The sequence below is a fragment of the Cyprinodon tularosa genome, unplaced genomic scaffold, assembly GCF_016077235.1.
Source record: "Cyprinodon tularosa strain WSP-4 unplaced genomic scaffold, ASM1607723v1 ctg210, whole genome shotgun sequence".
NCBI classification, from domain to species: Eukaryota; Metazoa; Chordata; class Actinopteri; order Cyprinodontiformes; family Cyprinodontidae; genus Cyprinodon; species Cyprinodon tularosa.
The window spans coordinates 1,364,853-1,385,760 of NW_024038779.1; the positions used below are offsets into that span (position 1 = coordinate 1,364,853).

General features: G+C 40.1%; 1 protein-coding gene across 1 annotated transcript; it reads left to right on the forward strand.

Moving 5' to 3' along the window:
- Positions 1–14,962: 14,962 nt before the first annotated feature.
- Positions 14,963–17,257, forward strand: LOC119783728 (transmembrane protein 158). The gene has a single exon (XM_038285370.1). It carries the CDS (start codon positions 15,275–15,277, stop codon positions 15,971–15,973), a length of 699 nt encoding a protein of 232 aa, XP_038141298.1. The 5' UTR covers positions 14,963–15,274; the 3' UTR covers positions 15,974–17,257.
- Positions 17,258–20,908: the final 3,651 nt, after the last annotated feature.

The following is a 20,908-nucleotide window of genomic DNA, read 5'->3' on the forward strand; positions in this document are numbered from 1 at the left end:
TATGTTACTTTTTCTTGTTGTAGTCAATTTCAGCATCATCGCTTCATTTTCTATTCAATTACATAGTTGGTGCTCAATATTTAGTTTCATTTAACAATTTTAGATTTTTTTTTTTCCATTTTCTTCCTAAATAAAAGAAGCAAATTGATAACAATCCTTTTATTGTTGAAGTTGTACGACAATTCTACACTGATAGATTTTAAGGCATTAAACATCCTAATGTTCTTCTCTTATTATTCTTTTTTTTTCTGTGTTGCTTAAATGAGGCAATCAAATTTCTGGGGAGCTCAGGAGACAAAGTAGAAACTAAACACAGAAAACAATAAACACAGATCTATTTAAACCTCTGTGTTTCAGAAGATATTACTATATTGATCGTATAAAACTACATTTATGTAGGAACGTTACCCATATCTGCACACCCTTTTCACAAATCCAAATGGTTTTGACTGTGAAAGGATAAGCGACACAGAAACTATATGTGCTGCTGAATTATTGAAACAGCTCATGGTGGACTTACGTTTTAGACATGAAATATTCTATCTGATAAATGGACTAATAAGTCCAGTGTCAAGTGTGACATGTTGGAAATGATTTTTTTTTTTCTTACAACCTGGAATGCTGTCATGTTTTAGAAGTAAGGTATATCTAGGTTTTGAGGTATGCTGATGAAGGTCAGATTCTGACATTTGAATTATCCCGAAATGAAGCAAATTCTCTCTCACATTTCTCCTAAACAGAGTGCGGCAAACATGTATACGTCAGTCACTGATTTAGCAAGTTGTATACTGCTCTGTGGCGCAGTGGGTAGCACTGCTGCCTTGCAGCAATAAGGTTCTTGGTACGATTCCCGGCCCACGGTCTTTCTTCATGGACTTTGCATGTTCTCCCTGAGCATGTGTGGGTTCTCTCTGGGTACTCTGACTTCCAAAAACACGACTGCCTAATTGGCTTCTCTAAATTGTCATTAGGTGTGTGTGAATGGTTGTTTGTTTCTGTGTTCAACTCAGTACAGTTTGGTGTAATGTTTGATGGCAAGGACTAAGGGTAAAAGGTTTCCTCTAATGCCCCATTTACACTACTCCTCTGAAACTGATCTGTGCTGAGTTCCACTAACCATGCCAAGCTTGGTTGTTACATATGCATATATATAGATATATGGAAGAGTTATATGTATATATTCTTATCTTGTGTAGTTGGATGTGTGTATATATAAAACTGTAACAAAAAGTAATTTCCCTCTGGGATTATTAAAGTATTTCTGATTATGATTATGACCATTTAGACCTATCCTATACTATCCTATCCTATACTCCTATCGGTGGTCCACGATATTGCAGCTCTAAAGGTGGGAATTACGCAAACAAAAATGGCGGCACCTTTTGTGCCTGCTTGGCATCCTCCCCCCAGATTTCAATGAGAGCCTCGGCCTCAGCATCGTTCCAGGTCGCACCACGCTCTTTTGATCCCATTAATTGTTAATAGGCTGAGAGGAAGTTTGCATTGTGAACAGGTGAAGAGATCTGTGAATTGCAATGCCGGAAACGCCGGAGTCAGCTGACTGTAAATAGGAGATGATGTGGTCTGCTCATGAGCTCTTTATCAGAGAACCGAGCCACAACTGAACCGTGCCGAGACCTACTGTTGAACTAGTACTAGATTTAGCGTGGTTCAGTTGTTTCTTGCGCGGTCCAGGTCAGTTGGGTTCCATTTACACTCCACAGTTATCTCAGTTAACATGCTCGGACCGTTCTCGGCACGGTTTCAAAAGGGTTGTGTAAATGACGTTTTTGACTTCACCAGGTTTGCACAAACCTAGCTGGTATTTTGGTCTTATCCTCCATGATCTCGACTAGAACAGTGATTTTTTGAGGCAGTAGTTGGGCAACATGGACTTTAAGCTCTCTCTAGGAGTTTTCTATGGATTGAGATTTTGAGACTGGTAAAGTTCTCAACAACTTTGAATTGCTTTTTTATAGAGCCACTCCTTCAATTCCCGATTTTTGGGGTCTATGTCAATCTGGAAGACCTAGGTATGTTCAACTTAGCAGTAACTTCAGGATTTCAGTTCCTTTTTTTGTAATATTGCGAAATAATGTTTTATTAAAAGACTCGCATGATAAGAAATCTATACCTTCTTTTATTTAGCTAGTAGCAAACAAACATGATGACTCCCATTAAATTACTTTTGGTCATAATTTGTTAATGAAAATGCAATGAGCATAACACACAACACATGAATGATAAAGATATAATGGTGTTTAAACCTTTAGTTAAATAAAGCTTGTTCTAGCTTCACAAACAGCAGCTCAAACATGTTAGCATGGCGTACCATGCGCTCCATTTTGTTCATTACCTAATAGTAAACACATGAAATGATCAAAAATCATCAACGACATTAATTATTTAACTAGAAATTCTCCCTGACCCATGCCAGACCTCTACCTCTGTATCTCCATTTGGGAGGCTTGATTTTTTTTCTTTCTGCATTTATCAGTAGCAGGCCACAGCAATGATGTCCTCAGTGCCACAGGATTGCTGAGCAGAGTCAGCTGCAGGCAAACCTTCGTCCTCCCATTAATATAAAACATAGACATAAGTTCCCTATATCAAAAAATTATTATTATGATTTATGGCCCAACAATGTCTTCTGTTGTGATCTCAGCACTGATGCTTGGTCTGATTATTTATTTCACACACCTGCATAGCTTCATCCAGTTGTCATTACCTGCTTATCTGACCCACCTGCATTAGTCTCTATTTAACCAGCCTTCAGATCAGTCGTCGGTGCTAGATTATTCGAGCCATGGGTGAGAATTATTCTACTGTACTTATATTCTGACTACCTGATCCTGAGCTGTTCTCCCTCTCGACCTCTGAGGTTGCCTGTTCCCTTCTGATCCATTTGCCTGAGCTGTCTTCTGACTCCTGCCTGATATCTGCCTGCTTGTATACTGACCGGAACATTTTTCTGACCACTGAGTCTACCTGACCTCGTCCAGCCTATCAGCCCCACTTTGTACTGTACCTGGAACTGGGACCTGTCTCCGCCTTGGATTCTCCTTTGGCACATCACCGGATCTCTTACATCCTGGCTCTGACAACCCATCACATCACCAACTTCGGCTTTGGCTTCGCCCTCTGGATCGTCCTGCCTTCATCCGTCTGCCTGGTTCTTATCTTCTGCCTGTCCTCTGACCGATACATCAGCGTATGGGACTCTCTCTGCGGCTGTCGCTGCGCTGCGTTGGCCCGCCGGCCAGAACCACCCTCTACCTCTGGACTGAACTATAAGACCAGGTTAATTATTCACTCGTTCGTGATCAGACACTTCCAGAAAGACTCTGTCATTCTGTCATTAACATGCTGTCTCTACCTGCAGAGGTTCCTGCCTTAGACACCGACACCGTCCAACTCGCTTCTGTTTTCAATAAACATTCTGAGAAATCTAACAGTTTGTCGGCCTCGAATACTGGATCCTTCAGTTCTGAGCCTTGACAGTCTTCTGCAAATACTCCCCTTTGTTGGGTTACCTTTGATAAATTTTTATTTTATTACTGAAACTGTTATTTTTGACTTTTTGCCTAAGAAAAGAGGGTCATAAAAAAAGAAAGTGGAAAAGAAAGACCTTCCAACACCTGCGTCAGTGAGCTAAACCTTGGGCTTTGCTCTGACTTGCCCTCGTATATCAGAGTGAAAAGATGTCTTTGCCTGAGGCAAAACAGGACATGGATGCAGAGGAAAAATGAGAGGGAGATGGATTTCTTGCACTAAGGAGATGCTAACACACCACATCTAACCCCCAAGTGAGCAGATACAGAGTCACTTGATTCTCACCTCTACAATGAATAACCTACAATTCTAGAAGAACATTTTGGCTGTTTTATTAAAAAATTATCTCAAACACAATGCCGATTTTAATTTTGATATATTTTCTTTTCTATTAACTTTGGCTTTTGATAGTATTTTTCTTGCTTTGAATTTTTTTCTTCACATTTTTGACAGCTTTTTTAAATATTTTACAAAGTTTTACTCTAACTTATGCAGACAATCTTTGATGAAAGGTAGTGATGTTACGTCCAACACAGAGGCTTCGATGCAGGCTTCAAACTCTATAGGGTGGTTATGGTGAAGCAGTGGGCTGGAGATGGCATTGCAAAATGTCACTGGTGACTTTTCAATACCATCACTGTTCATTCAGACTGCTTTGAGGTGAGAGGCGGAGCTTTGACCATTTGGCACAACTCAGTGTATTTAAGATGGCTGAAGCGCCAGTTCATGTCACCGATCTACACATATTATATAATAAAATCACCTCTCATTTTTTGATATCCAGAGTTTTTTGATTATCCTTTCATGGAGCAAACATTAAGGGAGCATTTCCAAGTGTGGAAATATTTCGATTTTAAGCCACTTAAGAAGGTAATGTATATTCAAAGTGTTTATTAGAATACCTAAAGCCTACACTATCTAGTATTATAATATTCATGGTATGAAGTTATGCAAGAGTGGCATTTCTTAAAAATGCCAAATATATAACAGGTATGATGCATAATGTAATAACAGCTGATTGTTCACAGTTGCAGGAAATTAGTCCCATCAGCTGAGCGGTATAAAAGGAGCCTGCTGCCAGCACTGTGATGCTTGAGTGTTAACTCTAGTGGTAATGCAGAGCCCTCTTAACTTTGATCTTTGTTAAGAAACTCACTTCTGTGAGTTCATGTTTGATTCCACAGAAACACTGATGAGCTCTCAGATTCCACTCTAGTTCACAATTCCTGGACTCCGAGAAATCCTCTGCAGGTCCTCCATGTTATCAGGATAGACTGGGAGCTCCATTCTTCCTTCCTCTTTGGACCAACTCAACCCTGTCGACCCTCCAATATGCCATCTGTTCATTATTCCACTGAAGTTCCTGACTCATCTGCAAATAGCAGTCTTCCCGGACCACCACTGAGACTCGCCATGACAGAAAATTTCAACTACGCAAAGCTCCTGCGATTATCCTGTTCCTGAACCATTTGATTCCAGATCCCACCTTATCATACTTGGAAAAACAATTTTTAATTCTACCTAGAGATGCATCCATGCATATGGCTCAGATAACTTACCCATGACAGAACACTTAGGCAAAGCTGACCCAGCAGACAATCTCAGCAGTACCAGCTAGTTTACATGCAAAGTGTCCTGCAGTGTCCACACACAGCAAAAGGTCCTGCAGCACGTTTTGAGCAGCAGGAGCAGTGCATCTGAGCAGCTGAAGCAGGGCCTCATGAGCATCTGAGTATCTGACACGCTGGACGCACTTCAGAAGCAGCAGCTGCTGGAGTTGGAAAAATCTAACTTTTGCTGCTCGACACGCCATATCAACCAATCAGAGAAGCTGATCTGGGAACTGGCAGGGAGACAGACACAGCGCTGCTGATGCAGATCACTATGATCACTCCACTGAAACAGTTTATTTCTGAACTGCCCCCTCTCCCAAACACATCTCAAGTCTCCACTAAGTACGGAGCCCATTCCCCCCGTCCTGCTCTCCCTCCGCTGGCTGGCGTCGGGGCTCGCCGGTGCACTGGTGGAGCTCGAGGTCTGGGGTGGATGCCTGGGTGGCTACTGGCTCATGCCTGGCGGCATCTCCGCGGGCCCTGGCCGGCCGGGGCCTTGCTGGGGCTCCTATCTGGGGCTCAGGACCGGATTCACTTCAGGGTCACCTTTCTGCACATGCACAGGAAATGGACTGATCCAACCTGGTGGACACTGAAGGGGGGACCCGAGATACACTACACGAAGGGTTTTTATCAAAAACATAATTAATATGTACAAATACGTAATAGCTGTATTAACCTTACATGTAATCAGAGTTTTATGGGCCCCCAAGTGTTAGGATTCCAGTTTGTGTGGGTTGTTTTTGTGTTTTCCTCTCTCCACCACCAGGCGGTGCCCTGTCCTCATTGGGCCTCTCCTTGCACACCTGCGGCTCGTTGGATCATTATCAGAGGAGTACTTGAGCAGCAGGCTGTCACCACCTCGATGCCAGAGTGTTTGCCAGTATTGGGTACTCTAGCCAAACTGAGATCAGCAGAGTCTAACCTTAGCATTGTTTCTCTGAGTCTGAACTTGTTTTTTTTCCTTTGTTCTTCGACAGGAAGACTTCCTTTGTTACTTGATAAGCCTGGACCTTCTACCCCTGGAAGGAATTACTGAGCAAGGGGAAAACCTCCACATGATCCGTTCAAGTCCACTCCTGGAAAACCAAGTGACAGTCTACTCCTTTGCTCCTCTGGGTCCAACGTATGTCTGCCTGTCCGCTCTCCAACGAGATCCCTCTTCTCTGGATTAAACCCCCACAAACTGGATCCAAGGATAAACCAAGAACCCCCCAAAAGTAAGTGCCTCTCCAGCAATATTCAAGCCTCAGTCAATTTTCTCACTGTCCCTGAACTGATCACTGTGATCTCCCCTTCAGAGTTTCCGGTTCCGGTTCACCAGTCTGCTGAGTTCCAGCATTGTTTCCCCACTGAGTTTCAATCTCCATCAGCGTTTGCTAACCTACAGTAAACCTGTTAAACTTTTACCCTTGGTCTCTGAGTGGTTCTCTGCATGTGGGTCAGATCTCTAAAGCCCATTGTGACACCAAGGAACCCGGAGCCCTAGGCAACTGCCTAGTTTTGCCTAATGGTAAATCAGCCCCTGTATACGAGGCACAAAAATGAAGCAACACGCAATTTTTTTGCTGCTTCTGCTGCATGCGGTCTAAACGTAGCATTAGCAAAATATCCCTTTCCCGTCCCTCAGCATAATGCTGCCAGCTCTACACTTAGTCTGTTACATAAAATCCTGTTTTAAAAAATGTCGCACCCCTAATGGTCTTGACTCTCAATTCCAGAGATCACAGTGAGTATTAAAATTTACTTCTGTGTTAAAATTAGGTATAGATATAAAGTAAAAACAAGCTAAATGTGTTTTAAAATTGCAATAAAGTTGACTTGTCTTAGCTTCTCTTCCAGTATTTTTTCTCTTTTTCTCCATACTGCTGAAACAGAATGACATGTAAGGAAAAATTATATCATATAACAGGAGCAGATGGAGACTCAGTTTCCTCAGGGGGGAGTTTGAATGAGTTAAGGCAATGTATTGCTTGAAATATGAGATAAAACATGTACTTAATCTGCACTATCTCAGAGAAACTCTTCCTCGAGATATTTTAGATGATTTTTTATGTAATTAAATGTAAAAAAAAATGCACTTTTTAATTTATTTTCTTGCTTGTATTACATTGGAAACTAAAATTTGTGTCTGAAATACAACATTGTGTTCATGTCAAGCTCGCCTACTTGTGTCTTTCAAAAAAAATCAGTGCCGAAAGCAACCAATTACCCTTCTTTTCTAATAACAAACGCCTCCCTATTCCCAACATGACAAGCAGCCAATGGTAATCACCCCCTTCTCTTGATTGCATTTCATCAACAGAGCAGCAGATGACAAACAACCTTACAGAACTGCAGGGGCAGCAATGTTTTCAGCAATGTTTCCAGTGAGGGCAGACTTGTCTCTACCTGTCCAAGGGTGACCTTTCATGACCCAGAGTCTGATTCACAATCTGTATCCGCCTGACCGAAGCTTGGGCCCAGGAAGCAATCTCACTCCCTCTCAGGCGGCTGATGGGTCCCTGCCTGCTGTTGACTGTGTATCAGGGGGCGTTATAAGTGTGATTTTATTTCCAGTTCTCATTTCCCAACAAGAGGCTCATGCGCCCCTCACTTATCTGTGCTCAAAGGGATCGAGCGCTCAGAAAGAACCATGATTGCATAAATGAGATGAGGAGCTTTGTGGCTGCAAACAAGATTTCAATCTGGAAGGATCTTTGGGGCAGCATCATGATTTATCCTGATCTTTCATCTCGCACAGCTGTACCTCAGCTGTAGGATTAAAAATAGAATATCTGCAGCTGAAAGGCTTGCATGTACCTGAAACTGTGCTGCTATAACTCTCAGACCCCCCATCACCCTTTGCCGATTTATTAGTAATCAGAATGAAATCTAACATCTTAGCAATTTTCTGACAAAGTATAACAATTGATTGGCAGATGGTAAGATTGTGAAATATGAGAACATTTTATTCTAAAAGACAAGATTTAATGTGGATATTAAATAGTAAGTTCAGTCGATCATTTTACTATATTTATACCCCCTGAATTTAACTTTTAATACTCCTCTTGAAGCTGAAATCAAAATATTTAATGAGATTTATTTTATTACCCTGAATACAATTGGACTTTCTTTTAAAAGAAGTTGTTCAACAGCAACAAACTTCACAGACTAAACACAATGTTGCATAACAGCCAACTTTCTTGGAGTATATCGTTTTCTGGTTTAAGATAATTTACACATCGATAGCTGACAGTATGGCTTGCAGATGAATCCAAGTGGTTATTTTAATAACACCAACTTTGCACACCAAGAGACGTTCTACCCTTTTTTGTTCTTAGCTTTACCTGCCCAGGCTGATAGGCCTGCTACTACCATAGAGTCATGGCACACAGGTTAGATTATCCTTTTTGGGGGGGGGATTTCAACCGTCCTAGGTCCATGATGTAATGAACACAACAAAAGGGAGGTCTAATTTTTTTTTCATGGCAGTATATCAAAACAAAGTCTGTTTGTTAATGGGTGCTGTGTATTGATAACTGTTATGCATAAGTAAAGTTTTATGTGATTACAAGTTTCTTCGATCCACTGAGCATAGGTGTTGTATCCTTCCCTTGGCTTTTATTATTCTCCTGGCGTCAATGTCTCTTGTAAAACTCTTCAAATGGTTAGACAATATTGTCTTGGCAGTTTCTAAAGCCGCAGGTATGGACAGGTTATTGTACTTCCTAGGCACCTCTTTCTTCATCAAACTGTTCTGCAGCTCTGATCGCTGCCAACTTCCCCTTGTGCTGCCTTGATCTTTGCCTCCAGTCATCATTTTCATGGAGGGTACTTCTCCTGTGGCTGTTCATCTTATATCCAACCATCCTAAGAAGTGCCCTTTATGATGGTACTTTGTGTAGTGTTGGTAATCAGCTCAGAAAGGTCCAGGTTTTGAAGTTAGCTATGATCTTAACTTTTGAGTTGCCTGCTCTGGAATTGTGTAATTCTTGGGGCGTGGTGCCCAATCTTGGAATGTGGGGATGATACCGATGCTGATGTTATCTCCCCCCGGCTTAATATCCTAGCTCCTCTTTGCTGTAAAATCTGCATTTGATATCAATAATCTGGCAACTCCTTGCCAGTAGAGAGAGGAATATAGATAGGATCACAGGTGTGATGAATAAGGCTTGTTTAGAAGGTGGAAACAATGATCCTAACTGACTCCAGTGCAGAGCAGAGGGAGGGAAAATAGTGGTAGTACAGGCAAGCATAGGAGAATCATTAAAAGAAGACGAATGTTACTACTCTTTAATAAAGTTGTCAGCTGGCTCATTGTGTACCATAACATAAAATAAGTTTTAATAAAAACACTAAAACTTTAAAAAAAAAACACTGAGTAGTTGCTATCAGTGAAAAGATATTTATCTAACAATACACTAATACTCACATTTAGATCGTATGGATAAAGGGGGAGGCTTTAGATTCTCTTAATCTATACATAAAACCAGATTTATGTACTGTCTCTGGTTACATCCTCATTAGAGTTGCTTAGTTAGTTAAACAAACATACTTGGTTATAAATGGAGGCAAGTAATCTACCACATTTCTCCTGTGTGCTCATGGTCCTCCTTCACTCACCATTTTAAACCTGTCAATATCAGCTTTTAGTCCCAGTGGGAAGAGCGTGTTGACCTGTGTCAAAAAAAAAATTCGGTAAGCAACCTAGACTAAAATCGCAGAGGAGAGGCAACTCCACACTGGAAGAATGTCCAGTCCCTCTCAAGGAGACTGGTTCCAGAGCCAGAGCTATGCGTCAAGGTAAGATCAACTATCTCTAGTTGGAACCTTTCAACCTCGCGCACTAATTCAGGCTCCTGCCCCACCAGAGAGGTGACATTCCATGTCCCAAGAGCCAACTTCTTCAGCCGAGGGTCAGAACGCCAGAGTCCCCGCCCTCGACTGCCACCCATGAAACAATGCACCCGACCCCTTTTGCCCCTACTACAGGTGGTGAGCCCATTGGAGGGGGGACCCATGCTTCCTCTTCGGACTGTGCCAGGCTGGGCTCCATGGATAAATGCCCGGCCACCAGGCGCTCGCCAGCGTGCCCCAGTTCCAGGCCTGGCTCCAGAGTGGTGCTTCTGTGATCCGCGTCCGGGCGAGGGAACACTATGTCCATTTGTATTATTCATCATAGGGATTTTTGGGCTCCTCTTTGTCTGGCCCCCCACCTAGGACCTGTCTGCCTTGGGTGACCCTGCTAGGGGGCATAAAATCCCCAGACAGCATAGCTCCTAAGGTCATTGGGACACTCAAACCCCTCCACCATGATAAGGGGAGGGGTAGGCCCAGGGAGAGGTAAAGCTAGTTTAAACAGTTATTTTCTTTGTGGGCTTGTGTTCTTGGCCATTGGAACAATGCTGGGGCTGAGGCTTGCCTGCTTTTTTTTTGAAGCATTTGGTGATTTTTACCTGTGAATAGAAGTTTATAAATAAACTTTACTTTCTTACTTGTGTTGGTGATATATTTTCTTTGCCTTGGAGTGTGGCAGTATGTCTGCAGCCTTCAGATCCACCAGATCAAGCTGTAAAACAGCTGATTTAACACTTCTTAAAATGCATGAAGCCAAACCACAAAACCTAATTAAGTCAGTTCTGTGTTTGAGTCGATGGGTCACAGCAACAGCGCCTGACGAAATGTGAATCTGATGAAGACCAAGTAGGAGCTCCTGGAGACCTTTCTGTCCTGAATAGAGACGCAATGCTTGAAAATGAATCTTTCATACACTTTCCTTCAGCAGGGGAGACTTTTATCTTACTCCATTTGCATTTTTGTCACCAAAGCAATTTACATTTTTATAGCATAATTAATGAGCAAGGAAGTCATTTACATCTCCCTCCTGTGTTCACCACTACATTGTCTGGGGCATATCTGATGTAGTGGGCTCCACATTTGAGGGGATGTGTGGGAGTGTTTCAGAGAGACATACAGACATCTGAATTTACAGAAAGAGAGCCAAACAACTGGGTAATTGTTCCAAAGCTAAAGGAGGTTGAATATGCTGTCATAATTAAATCGGGACAAGGTGTTTGAGGTGCAAATTGAGGGCACAGCATCTTTACCCTGAGTATGCTCTCACATCAAATACAAAGAGGCAGGACTCTGTAGCAAATTACACAATTTAAACAGCACAAAAGAGAGCGGTTCGTCTAAGTAGCATTTTAATTCCCCTAGTTTGCAAAAAGATGAAACAGCATAATTCATCATGATTTGGCTCCTGGTCAATGACCCATTTCTGTCAATATCTCATAATAGTTTCAGATGCATTATATATGAGTTTCTAGAAAGAGAATACTGGGAAAAAATATGTTTTTGTTTTTTTTTCAGAATAAAAGCTACAAAAACATGGAAAGACTAAAACAGTAAACATAGCTTCTGCAATAGAATAAGGCTAAAACAAAAAAAAATGATTGTTTAAAGGGTAGGAGAGCATGTGATTAGATTTTAACCCTTTTGTTTTTGGAGTAATTAAAATAAATATACAAACTGTACAACAATCAACATTTTCTGAGCAATAAAGTAGAACCTATTTTAAAATCTTCACTGTCTAAACCTGACCAGGTGTGCAACCACAGATCTAAATGATTTATCTAATGCTGGAGCAACCAGGTGATAAAAAAAAGCTGCTGCTGCAAAGCCACATGTTTATTGATGTGTCTGGCCTCCCCTCAGTGCACATTATGCTACATGAAGACAAGCACCAGCATAAACAAACCCTATAGAGCGGAGAGCAGCTGAACACACAGGAGATTATGAACTGATGGCTTTGTTTTTTGAAAGTGGCAGGTAAGACATAAAAAACGAAAAACTAAAATTATTAAATCTATCTTTAAAAAACAACCGCAAACAGATATGGCGTTGATATTTGTCACACATGTGAAAGTGTCTTTTCAGGTCACCTACCTTTCAGTGCCATCTGAAAATATACACAAGCACATCTGATAGACATAAATAAAATCCCTAAAACTAAAATCTATTTTTGTTATGGTAGCATAATTTTATAATGTAAAAAAAAAAAAATCATGTATTCTTTCCTTAACTGTTTAGTTACAAAAAGCACTTGGTAATTTTTTTTTATTTATACTTAAATTTGGTAAGCTGAATAGAGAGTTTTCAAACTTGTAATTTCCATTTGTCTTCTCCGTTTAAATACAACATAACCTGTTGGACAATTTATCTTAGCTCCTCTTAAAATAGGAGAGACAAGAAGGCGTCACTTTTCAAGTGAGTCACAAATCTATACTGAAAGCAATTAAGACAGTTGGAAATGAGAGAAAATACACTGGATGAGGATCAATGTTTATCTCACCAACAAAAAAAGAGGTAAAAAGAGATTTGCACACAGAGTGGCATTTTGGGATCACCAAGTTTCCATAACAACGATAAGATGCTCCCTTTACCAACTGGTTTCTTGGGCCGCATGCTAGGAAAAACAATTTTTATTTTCCTTCCCACCAAAAAGAAACATGTGGAGCTTTTTTTTCTTTTTTTAAAGGTACTGGAAACAACAGAGAAAGGAAAAACCTTTTGCTTTTTTTACAGCTGACCATTAGTTGTGTTTTTTTGACAATTACTAAAGAGTGAAGTGTTGACCTGTGAAGCAGAGTTTCAGAAGCAATTTCACAACTGAAATAAATCCAAAATAAATCAAAAATAGCTCCACAATCATTAGATTTACATGAAACCTTCAGAGGTAAGAGATAAAATAATATTTTTCCAGTGGTACTACTATCACAGACCTGACGAAAGTTTTTCTTTAAATTAACTGTGAAAAAAACACCCTGAAAATATTTTTAAAGTGAAAACCTCAGAATGCATTTATTAACATCTTTACGATAACTGTAGCAAAATAGGACAACAGCAGTTGAAGCATACGTCTCAGAGGGTTAAAGAACCAGATGAAGCTGTCATCTTTACCTGAAAATCTCACAAAAAGAAAGAAGGCAAGTAGAAGCGTTTTACTGATATGTTATTTTAAATCTTGGGTGCTCAGACCTCGGCGAGAAACATTAGCTCTGAAATTTACCTTGATAATATGTGGGAGCTGAATGAATGAAAACAGGGATGAATCTCCTCAGGCCTGAATCTGGTGGTGGAACGGAGATGGAATAAAGATGGATAACAGCTGGAACAAGTCGCAGGTTCATATTTATCTTCATGTATCTATAGAAACATTTTCTACTGCACATATGCTGAAAAAAATTATTTTAAGCCGTAGCACTTTTATGAACTTCGACTGAAGATCCCAAACCCACTACTGCAGCACTTTAGTAGGAAGAAAGGGGAGCTTTTTACTGGCACAAATGCTGACATTAAAAATGTTGTATGCTGCACATGTTATATGGTAGCACAGCTGGCTAGTAGGAAGATACTATAAAAGAAAGTGCTTAAATTTGTAAGGGGAGAAAAAGGGTTTTATACTGACAACAGTTATTGCGAAAAAGATTTATCCTGTTATGTTCAGTGTATGTAGAGATTTACAGACTGATGAAAAGTTTAAACTGTTCTAATCCATTTTGTCCTTTAGTGTACATAAAACTTTTCAAGGGAGAACTGTTGTCAGATTTAGTTAGCTAAATCTGACCACAGTTCTCCATTGGAAAACTTGTCTTTGTATGCGCCTGCATAACGATATTTAATCAGGGCTCCAGCTGATATAATGCTGAACTGACTGCAGTTTTATATTAGTTTCAGAAACTGAGGTTTTAGTAAAGTCCTGTCCGCGATGGCTAAAGCTGAAGCTCAGCTCGATGAATCCATTCTGGATAAATAAAGGTTCAGAGGTTAATCTTCTCTGCATGGCACATGGATTATGTTCTTATGCTTTGGAGCAATTACTCAAGTGAAACACCAGGCACAATCACTGGGATGACCTTATCGTAAAAGTCACCTGGAAATCTGTCATTTCCATCAGCTTCAACTTGATCACCACAAATAATGGAGGACAGGTCAGGAAGAGGGTGCTTGATAATCTTAAGTATAAAAAAGAATATCTAAAACATGGATGTCCACTTATATTAATGAACTAATATCTTACTTTAAAGCAGTTCAAGAGGCGGACAGAAATTCCCTTCAAGCAGGACTCCAAATTTGAAGAAATGATCTACGATAACACATTTTAAGTAAAAGCTTGTACAATTTAGTGAAAGTCTACCTCTTTATATAACCGATAATCAGATAGTTTGCCAATAGAATGAGTATTTTTAACTAATAAGATAATATACACTTAAAAGAAGTGTAAATTCTCTTTTTCCATTGGCAAAATGTTTCTTTTATCACCTCAATCCAAGAACAAATACACTTATTTAAAGAAAAAATGACATCTCTAGATTTCTATTTTTTCCCCAGTGTATATACAGGTGCCTGACACACTTTAGTGAATTTTATTTGCAAGATACAAAATAAAAAGTAATATTTTTGCTCTACTTGACAACTATGTGATTCTTTGTTAGTCTAATGGAACAAATTTAAGATGTTTATAGTATGTTTGTGATTGTAAGTTGAGAAAATGTGGGACAAGTTTAAGGGGCAGTAATGTTTTCATATGAAATTATGAATATATAGGGCAGACTTAAAGGGGATGTCAAATACCCAATGGGGATTATTTACCCAAGCATAGAAAAGCCTGCTTAGGCTGATAAACTGAGCAATGTGCAGAAACATTCCCTTTAACATTAGATTGAGTTAAATAGCTTTTTTCTAGTAGGAATTAGGGTGTTCTTCAGGCAGGCGGTTTGTGAAAGCAGGTCAGCATCATTAAGCGTGCGTTGCGCTGCCTCTGCCGTCCCTGCGCACTGAGAGCTCTCCCCTCATCACTCTCCTGTGTTTTTGCTCCTCACACCTGAGGTGACAGAGCCAAGCTCAGAGCGCACCGAGCCGCTGAGTTTGGAGAGCGAGATCTGCGCAGGGAGGAAGGGTGTGTGCACGCATGGCTGGAGCTGTGCGCATTCATGGTGAATGAATTTCTCCACTGGGAGCAAAAGAAAACCAGCAGCGCCTGGCGTTTCTGCGTACTGCCCATCCATCCAGCCGTTTGAGGTTTCTTTAAGCACAATGCGAGCCGGAGAGACGCGCCTTATGCCATGTTGAACAAGTCCCCGACCCTCCTGCTGGCTCTGACCGCGCTTCTCTCGACATGCCGGGGATGGAGCGACGAGGACCTCCTCCTACCGCCCATCAACTCCTCCAACAGGTTCCTGGCCAACCTGGAGGTGGACGTGCGCTTCTCCAAAAGGTCCGTGGAAGACAGCGACGCCTCGCCTGAAGTGTCCCCGCTGCAAAGCCTGCTTCCCTCCCAGTGTAATGTGACGGTCCACCGGCTGCTGCCCACCTCGCTGGTGGCCCGCTGGGACAGCAGCTTCGGCTTCCAGTGCGACGTGCTGGTCTACACCACCAACAACCACGGCAGGGCGTTCTTCTCCGCCTCCTTTAACCGGGCCATCTCCCCCGTGGTGATCGAGCACCTCGGGGTCACCGGGGGTCAGCAGGAGATGAGGCTGTGCGTGGGTTGCGGGATGTCCCGGTACCGCCGCTTCGGCCAGGGCAGGTCGAGGGGACAGCAGAGCGGGGATCAGGTGTCTTTCTGCTGCGTGGATTTTAGCCTGGACGAGCTGAAGGGGGACAAAAGTTGGAGGCTGAACAGGAAGCCCATCGAGTCCACATTAGTGGCTTGTTTCATGACTCTGGTCATCATCGTGTGGAGTGTTGCTGCTCTCATATGGCCGGTGCCCATCATTGCAGGATTTCTGCCTAACGGGATGGAGCAGAGGAGACCCAGATAACTGATCAAAATAAAACAAAAAAACACGACACTAAAGGACTATTCTGCAGCATTTAACGACTACCTTTAATCCCAAGAAATATAAAATTTACCAATATTCCCTTAAAATAAACTTTTGTGAAAGCCTTATAATAAGCTATTTTAAGGGGTTTGTTGGCCTTAGAACACCTTAAAATAGGTTCAGTAAAAATAAATAAAACAGATATAGTCTAACAGTGGGCTAGTTCATGGATTATTCATTAATTAACTTCACATGGAGTGCATCATGAAAACTACAGCACAAAAGATCAAATCTGGGGGGGGAAATCCATCCACACTAAACGTTGGATTTTATAAAATACAATTTCTTATTCGGTTGCATCTTTTTCTTCATTTTTTAAAAACTATGAAGGAAAAATGAAATTAAAAAATCCCTTTACAGGCTTCCTTTTTGGTTTTCGTTATTGTCGTTTTTTTATCAGCAAATATTGGACCAGTTTGAAAGTGATACCAAATAAAGACAGCTGAAACCAGGTGATAATCAAACTAGACACCATCTAATAAGAATTTAATGTATTTGAATTTGAATAAACTGTATGGAAAACAATCCAGTTCAAGTTTCCCCCATCCCATGCGTTTATATTTTTAAGGGCAGATCAAAGGTAGTCCAGAAATGCAGCAGGATAGCCCAGTCAAGTGCTGACAGTGTCACAAAAATAAACACTTTAATATCTGAACATAGCCTGTGCTGCCTATACTATAATTGTAGCCATTCAGCTGCACGCATCAGTGAATGAATGTGAAGACCCTTCAGCGTTTGGGTTGATCTTTTCCCTTTAGACCTCCTCCTCCTCCTCTTTAGGACAAATCAAGGTAAAGTCTAATTATAATAGCCAACAATAATCCATATTGGGACCAACACTAATGTGTTTTGTACACCCTGTAGGCCTTCCTAGTTTATGTCATGTAGAAGTTGGACAACTTTTTCTCTTCAAACAGTGTTTGTATAGTTTTTAATCTTTTCTAGACTGTTTTCTGCCTTATTATACAAAGTTTAGGACTTTGGCACAGAAACTGGACTTTAAAGTGTGCTGTCACTGTGGGCTATTTAACCTATAATCATGCTCTGTAACATCTACTTTTAATAGTTGTCTTTTCTTATTTATTAAAACCATGACAGATAGATGTTGTTTTTAGAGAGCAGTTATTAATATACTGTTTAATTTCTAAAGATCTGGTATATGTGTTTATTTGTATTAATGTTTCAATATTTTAAAAGAAATAAATACTTAAAGCCTTTAGCCTACCCCAGTTATCCCTTGCTCTTTTTCCTGTCTTCCAAACTGGCCTGTTCAAGTTTTTTTTTTTTTTTTTTTTTATAATTACAGATATAAGGTGTTTCTGTTTCATTTTCCTTTTGACTCATTTCAATTTTAGGAATTTTTTTTGTCCCTTAGGTTTCCGTTTGCAGATCCCAGTTGGCACATTGCCATGCTATTTTTTTCTTACAGGAAGACGTCTTAAAAAATTTCCATTGCATCGAATCTGATGATCAGTTAAAATGTTGTTAGTAGTTTCATATTTGTGATTAATCTGTTTCTAAAAATATTAAAAAAGGTATAGAAGTTTATTTTGCTTTTTTTGTTTAATTTGTTTAATCTATTTGCTTTAACACCATTATTTCATGTCAGTGTGGTACGACAGTGTTAAAGTAACTAAACATCTATAATCAAATAGATCCAACAGATGGATTCCTTTTCCGTGTGTATTACTGAATTTCATTATAATAATAGTAAACATCAAGGTGTAGTTAAGCACTTTGAGGCAAAAACTTATTTTCATGACCAAATTGCTTCTAAAAATATCACATATCTCCCTGTTTTTATACTTGCCCCCAAATGTGTGGCAACCGTTCCTTCCACAGATTTCTCATAATCAATGTGACATGTTGAGGCAGGTTAGATGTTATCTGCCTAATCATACTGCTCTCCCTCAAGGCAGGCTAAATGTTTCAAACCTACATAACAAAAGGACACCATTTCTTGGAAAGAAGAGAGTTTCTCTTCTGTTTTTCTTTTCTGTAAAAGTGGCACGAGACTGTAACATGTAGTTCAGGCAGTAGTGGAAAGTTACAAAGTAATTTTACTTCATTATTGTACTTAGCTACTTTTTTTGTCTCTTTTCTTTACTTGAATAATTTTTAGGGGGTAATTATAACTTTTCACTCCACTACATTTTAAAGTCAAATATTGTACTTTCTATTCTACTCCATTTCCAAGAAGCTGCTTGTTCTTCTTTCCTTTTGGCTCAGCTTAGCTTTGCAATCCACTGTTTCACTTTTTCTTTCTTGAAATACATCTTCAACATACAGGATAGCAAAAATTAGGACTTAATCTGGAAACCACTGTTTTAGAGATTTGGATGACGTTCCACAAATGTGACAAACTCAGGGCATTATTTCTAGTTTAGAAGTTTTATTAAGGCGTCAGCTGTTGCCATGTGGCCAAGTTGAGTTCTCAAATCAGAGTTAAACTTTCTTTGTGTTAACAGATTCAACCATAACCATCTATTCCATAGTGAATTTGTGAGGAGAATCAAGACAATCCTGTTTTCTTTTTGGTTTGTTTCTAAATAAGAAATAATAATCAAAATAGCTGTCCTTATTTTTTGTTGCGTTTATATGCTGAAGTTCTTCACAGGTGGTTTAGAAATGGCAGCATAGTGGTTCTAGCTGTCAATACATCAGGTGGCTTCTAAAAGGTACAAGGTTCTTTGAAATTACTTTCAGAATTAGACAGAATGGACTGATATTACAATATTTTATTAGCATTTTTGAATACTTAAATACTTTTGAATGCATGTACTTTTGAATACTTAGTATTTTCAAAAGTACTTCAGTATTTTAACTTGAGTTGATGTTTTGACCAGGTAACTATTTCTTGTAGTTAAGTAAGAGGGGAGAAACAGATCAACCAGCATGATGATGACACAGAGCCAGCATTGGTAAAGAACAGTGATGAGGAAAAGCATCAAACAGCAGCAGACCAGGGACAGTCAGCACCTTTGATGACAGAAGAAGGGCAGAACTCAGTGAAAGCAAGTGTTCCAGTTATTACCATGTGGGCAAAATAATGAAATTAATGAATTCCGCTGAATTGGACCTTTCTATATTTTTACTCGTTTATTTCTTTGTTAGCCTATTGTACTTTATTTGTATGGAAATTTCAGTAAAGGTGAGTGTCATTTTATAATATATGAATAGAATTCAGGAAATATTTGAGATGCGATTTCTAATAAAAGCTATGATAATATCCTTAACTTGATGAGGCATCACAGACATTGAGTGAACACAAAAAGTGAGGATTCCTCTGCTGTGACAGCAGTAGAATAAAATCCAGAATTTATGTTTCTTTGTGCCACCCCAAGAATTTAAGAGGCCCCATCTGGCCACCCCTATGACATATTTCTAGAGGCGCCCCTGCTTAACCCCACACTGCTCCCCAGGCGCCACACAATGGCAGCCCACTGCTCCGTTAGAGGATGGGTCAAAATGCAGAGAACGAATTTCCCCATTGTGGGACAGTGAAGGGATTTACATTTACATAACTTCCAGACTTCAGGAAAGTTATTTCAAAATAATTATTAAAAAAAAACTGGGATTACTAACCAAGTAACATCTGGAATAATAATATTGTTGGATTCTTTAGAGTTTAAATGCTGTATTTAATATTAACAAAAGTAAAGTCAACTACCTCAGGATTTCGATCTATACTCTAGTTCTATTTCAAGATTACTTTTAGGTACTAGCATTGGCTTTATTTTCGATAGCAGGGGGACAGGAAACAGGTTTGGAGAGAGAGGAAGACAAGCGACAAAGGTCAGATGGGCCAGGATCCAAACCTGTGACAGCTGTGTCGAGGACCAAAGCCTCCATACATAAGAACTCCTGCACCACTATCACACCATCTGTACTCTTGTGTCCAAAACTGGAAACCAACTGTGTAAATTTGGATCAAAAGATTAACTAAAGGCATGGCAGTGCAATTGTCAGCACAAAAGTCTTGAAGCAAGGCTTTTGTGTCTTGCAGCAAGATGTTCCTGGGTTAAAATTTTGACAGGAGGCCTTCCTTCATAATGTCTTCCTGATGCATTGGTTGGTTGTCTCTCTCCAGGTCCAGAAACAGGCACATTGGATTAACTAGGTATTTCAAATTGCCTTTCGGTTTGAATTTTTGCAAGCATGGTTGTCGGGCCTGGTTTGGCTCATAAAAAATGCATGTAAGAGCTCTCTTGAGGCTTGAAGTTCTTTGCAATTAGCTTGTATCTTACCAAGGTCAAATTCCCAGAGCAATCTTGGAAACTTTCTAAGGTTTTCCTAGAAGGATGTGCCTAAGAGCTACTTTTACAATTATTTTATAAGTGCCAAATACTTTGTTCTTTAATAGACTTAGACAAACTTTATTGTCATTTTGTATACACAGAGTGTGTACGAAATGTAGTTCCGTTGCATATAGCTTACAACAGTGAAATGAACATTACCATTATAATGTGCAGCAGTGATCAGAATGTATACCATATAGGAGAAAATAAAATTAGTTTAGAATACTGGTGAAATGGAAATGCCAAATTTATCTAGAAATTAAAGTTGTCTTGTAGAACTTTGAAGTAAATTAAAGCTTTTGAGTTTTACAACATTTTCAAACATATTTAATCCAAGTAATTGTGAGGCTTGACTTGTATGGAGAGATATTTGTGCCATCGGTTTGAGCGCGCAGGAACCAATCCGAGCGCGCAGTGAGACAACACGCGCGCGCGCAAAACCGGTCTGGCGCGCGCTCAACTCTGAAAAACCCTCTCAACACACTGTTCTCGCGCTCAGTTTCATCTCTGCGCGTGCTCGAATCCGTCTCTGCTCGCGCTCGCTCGACCTGCTCTCTCTCCGCGCTCAACACCAGCT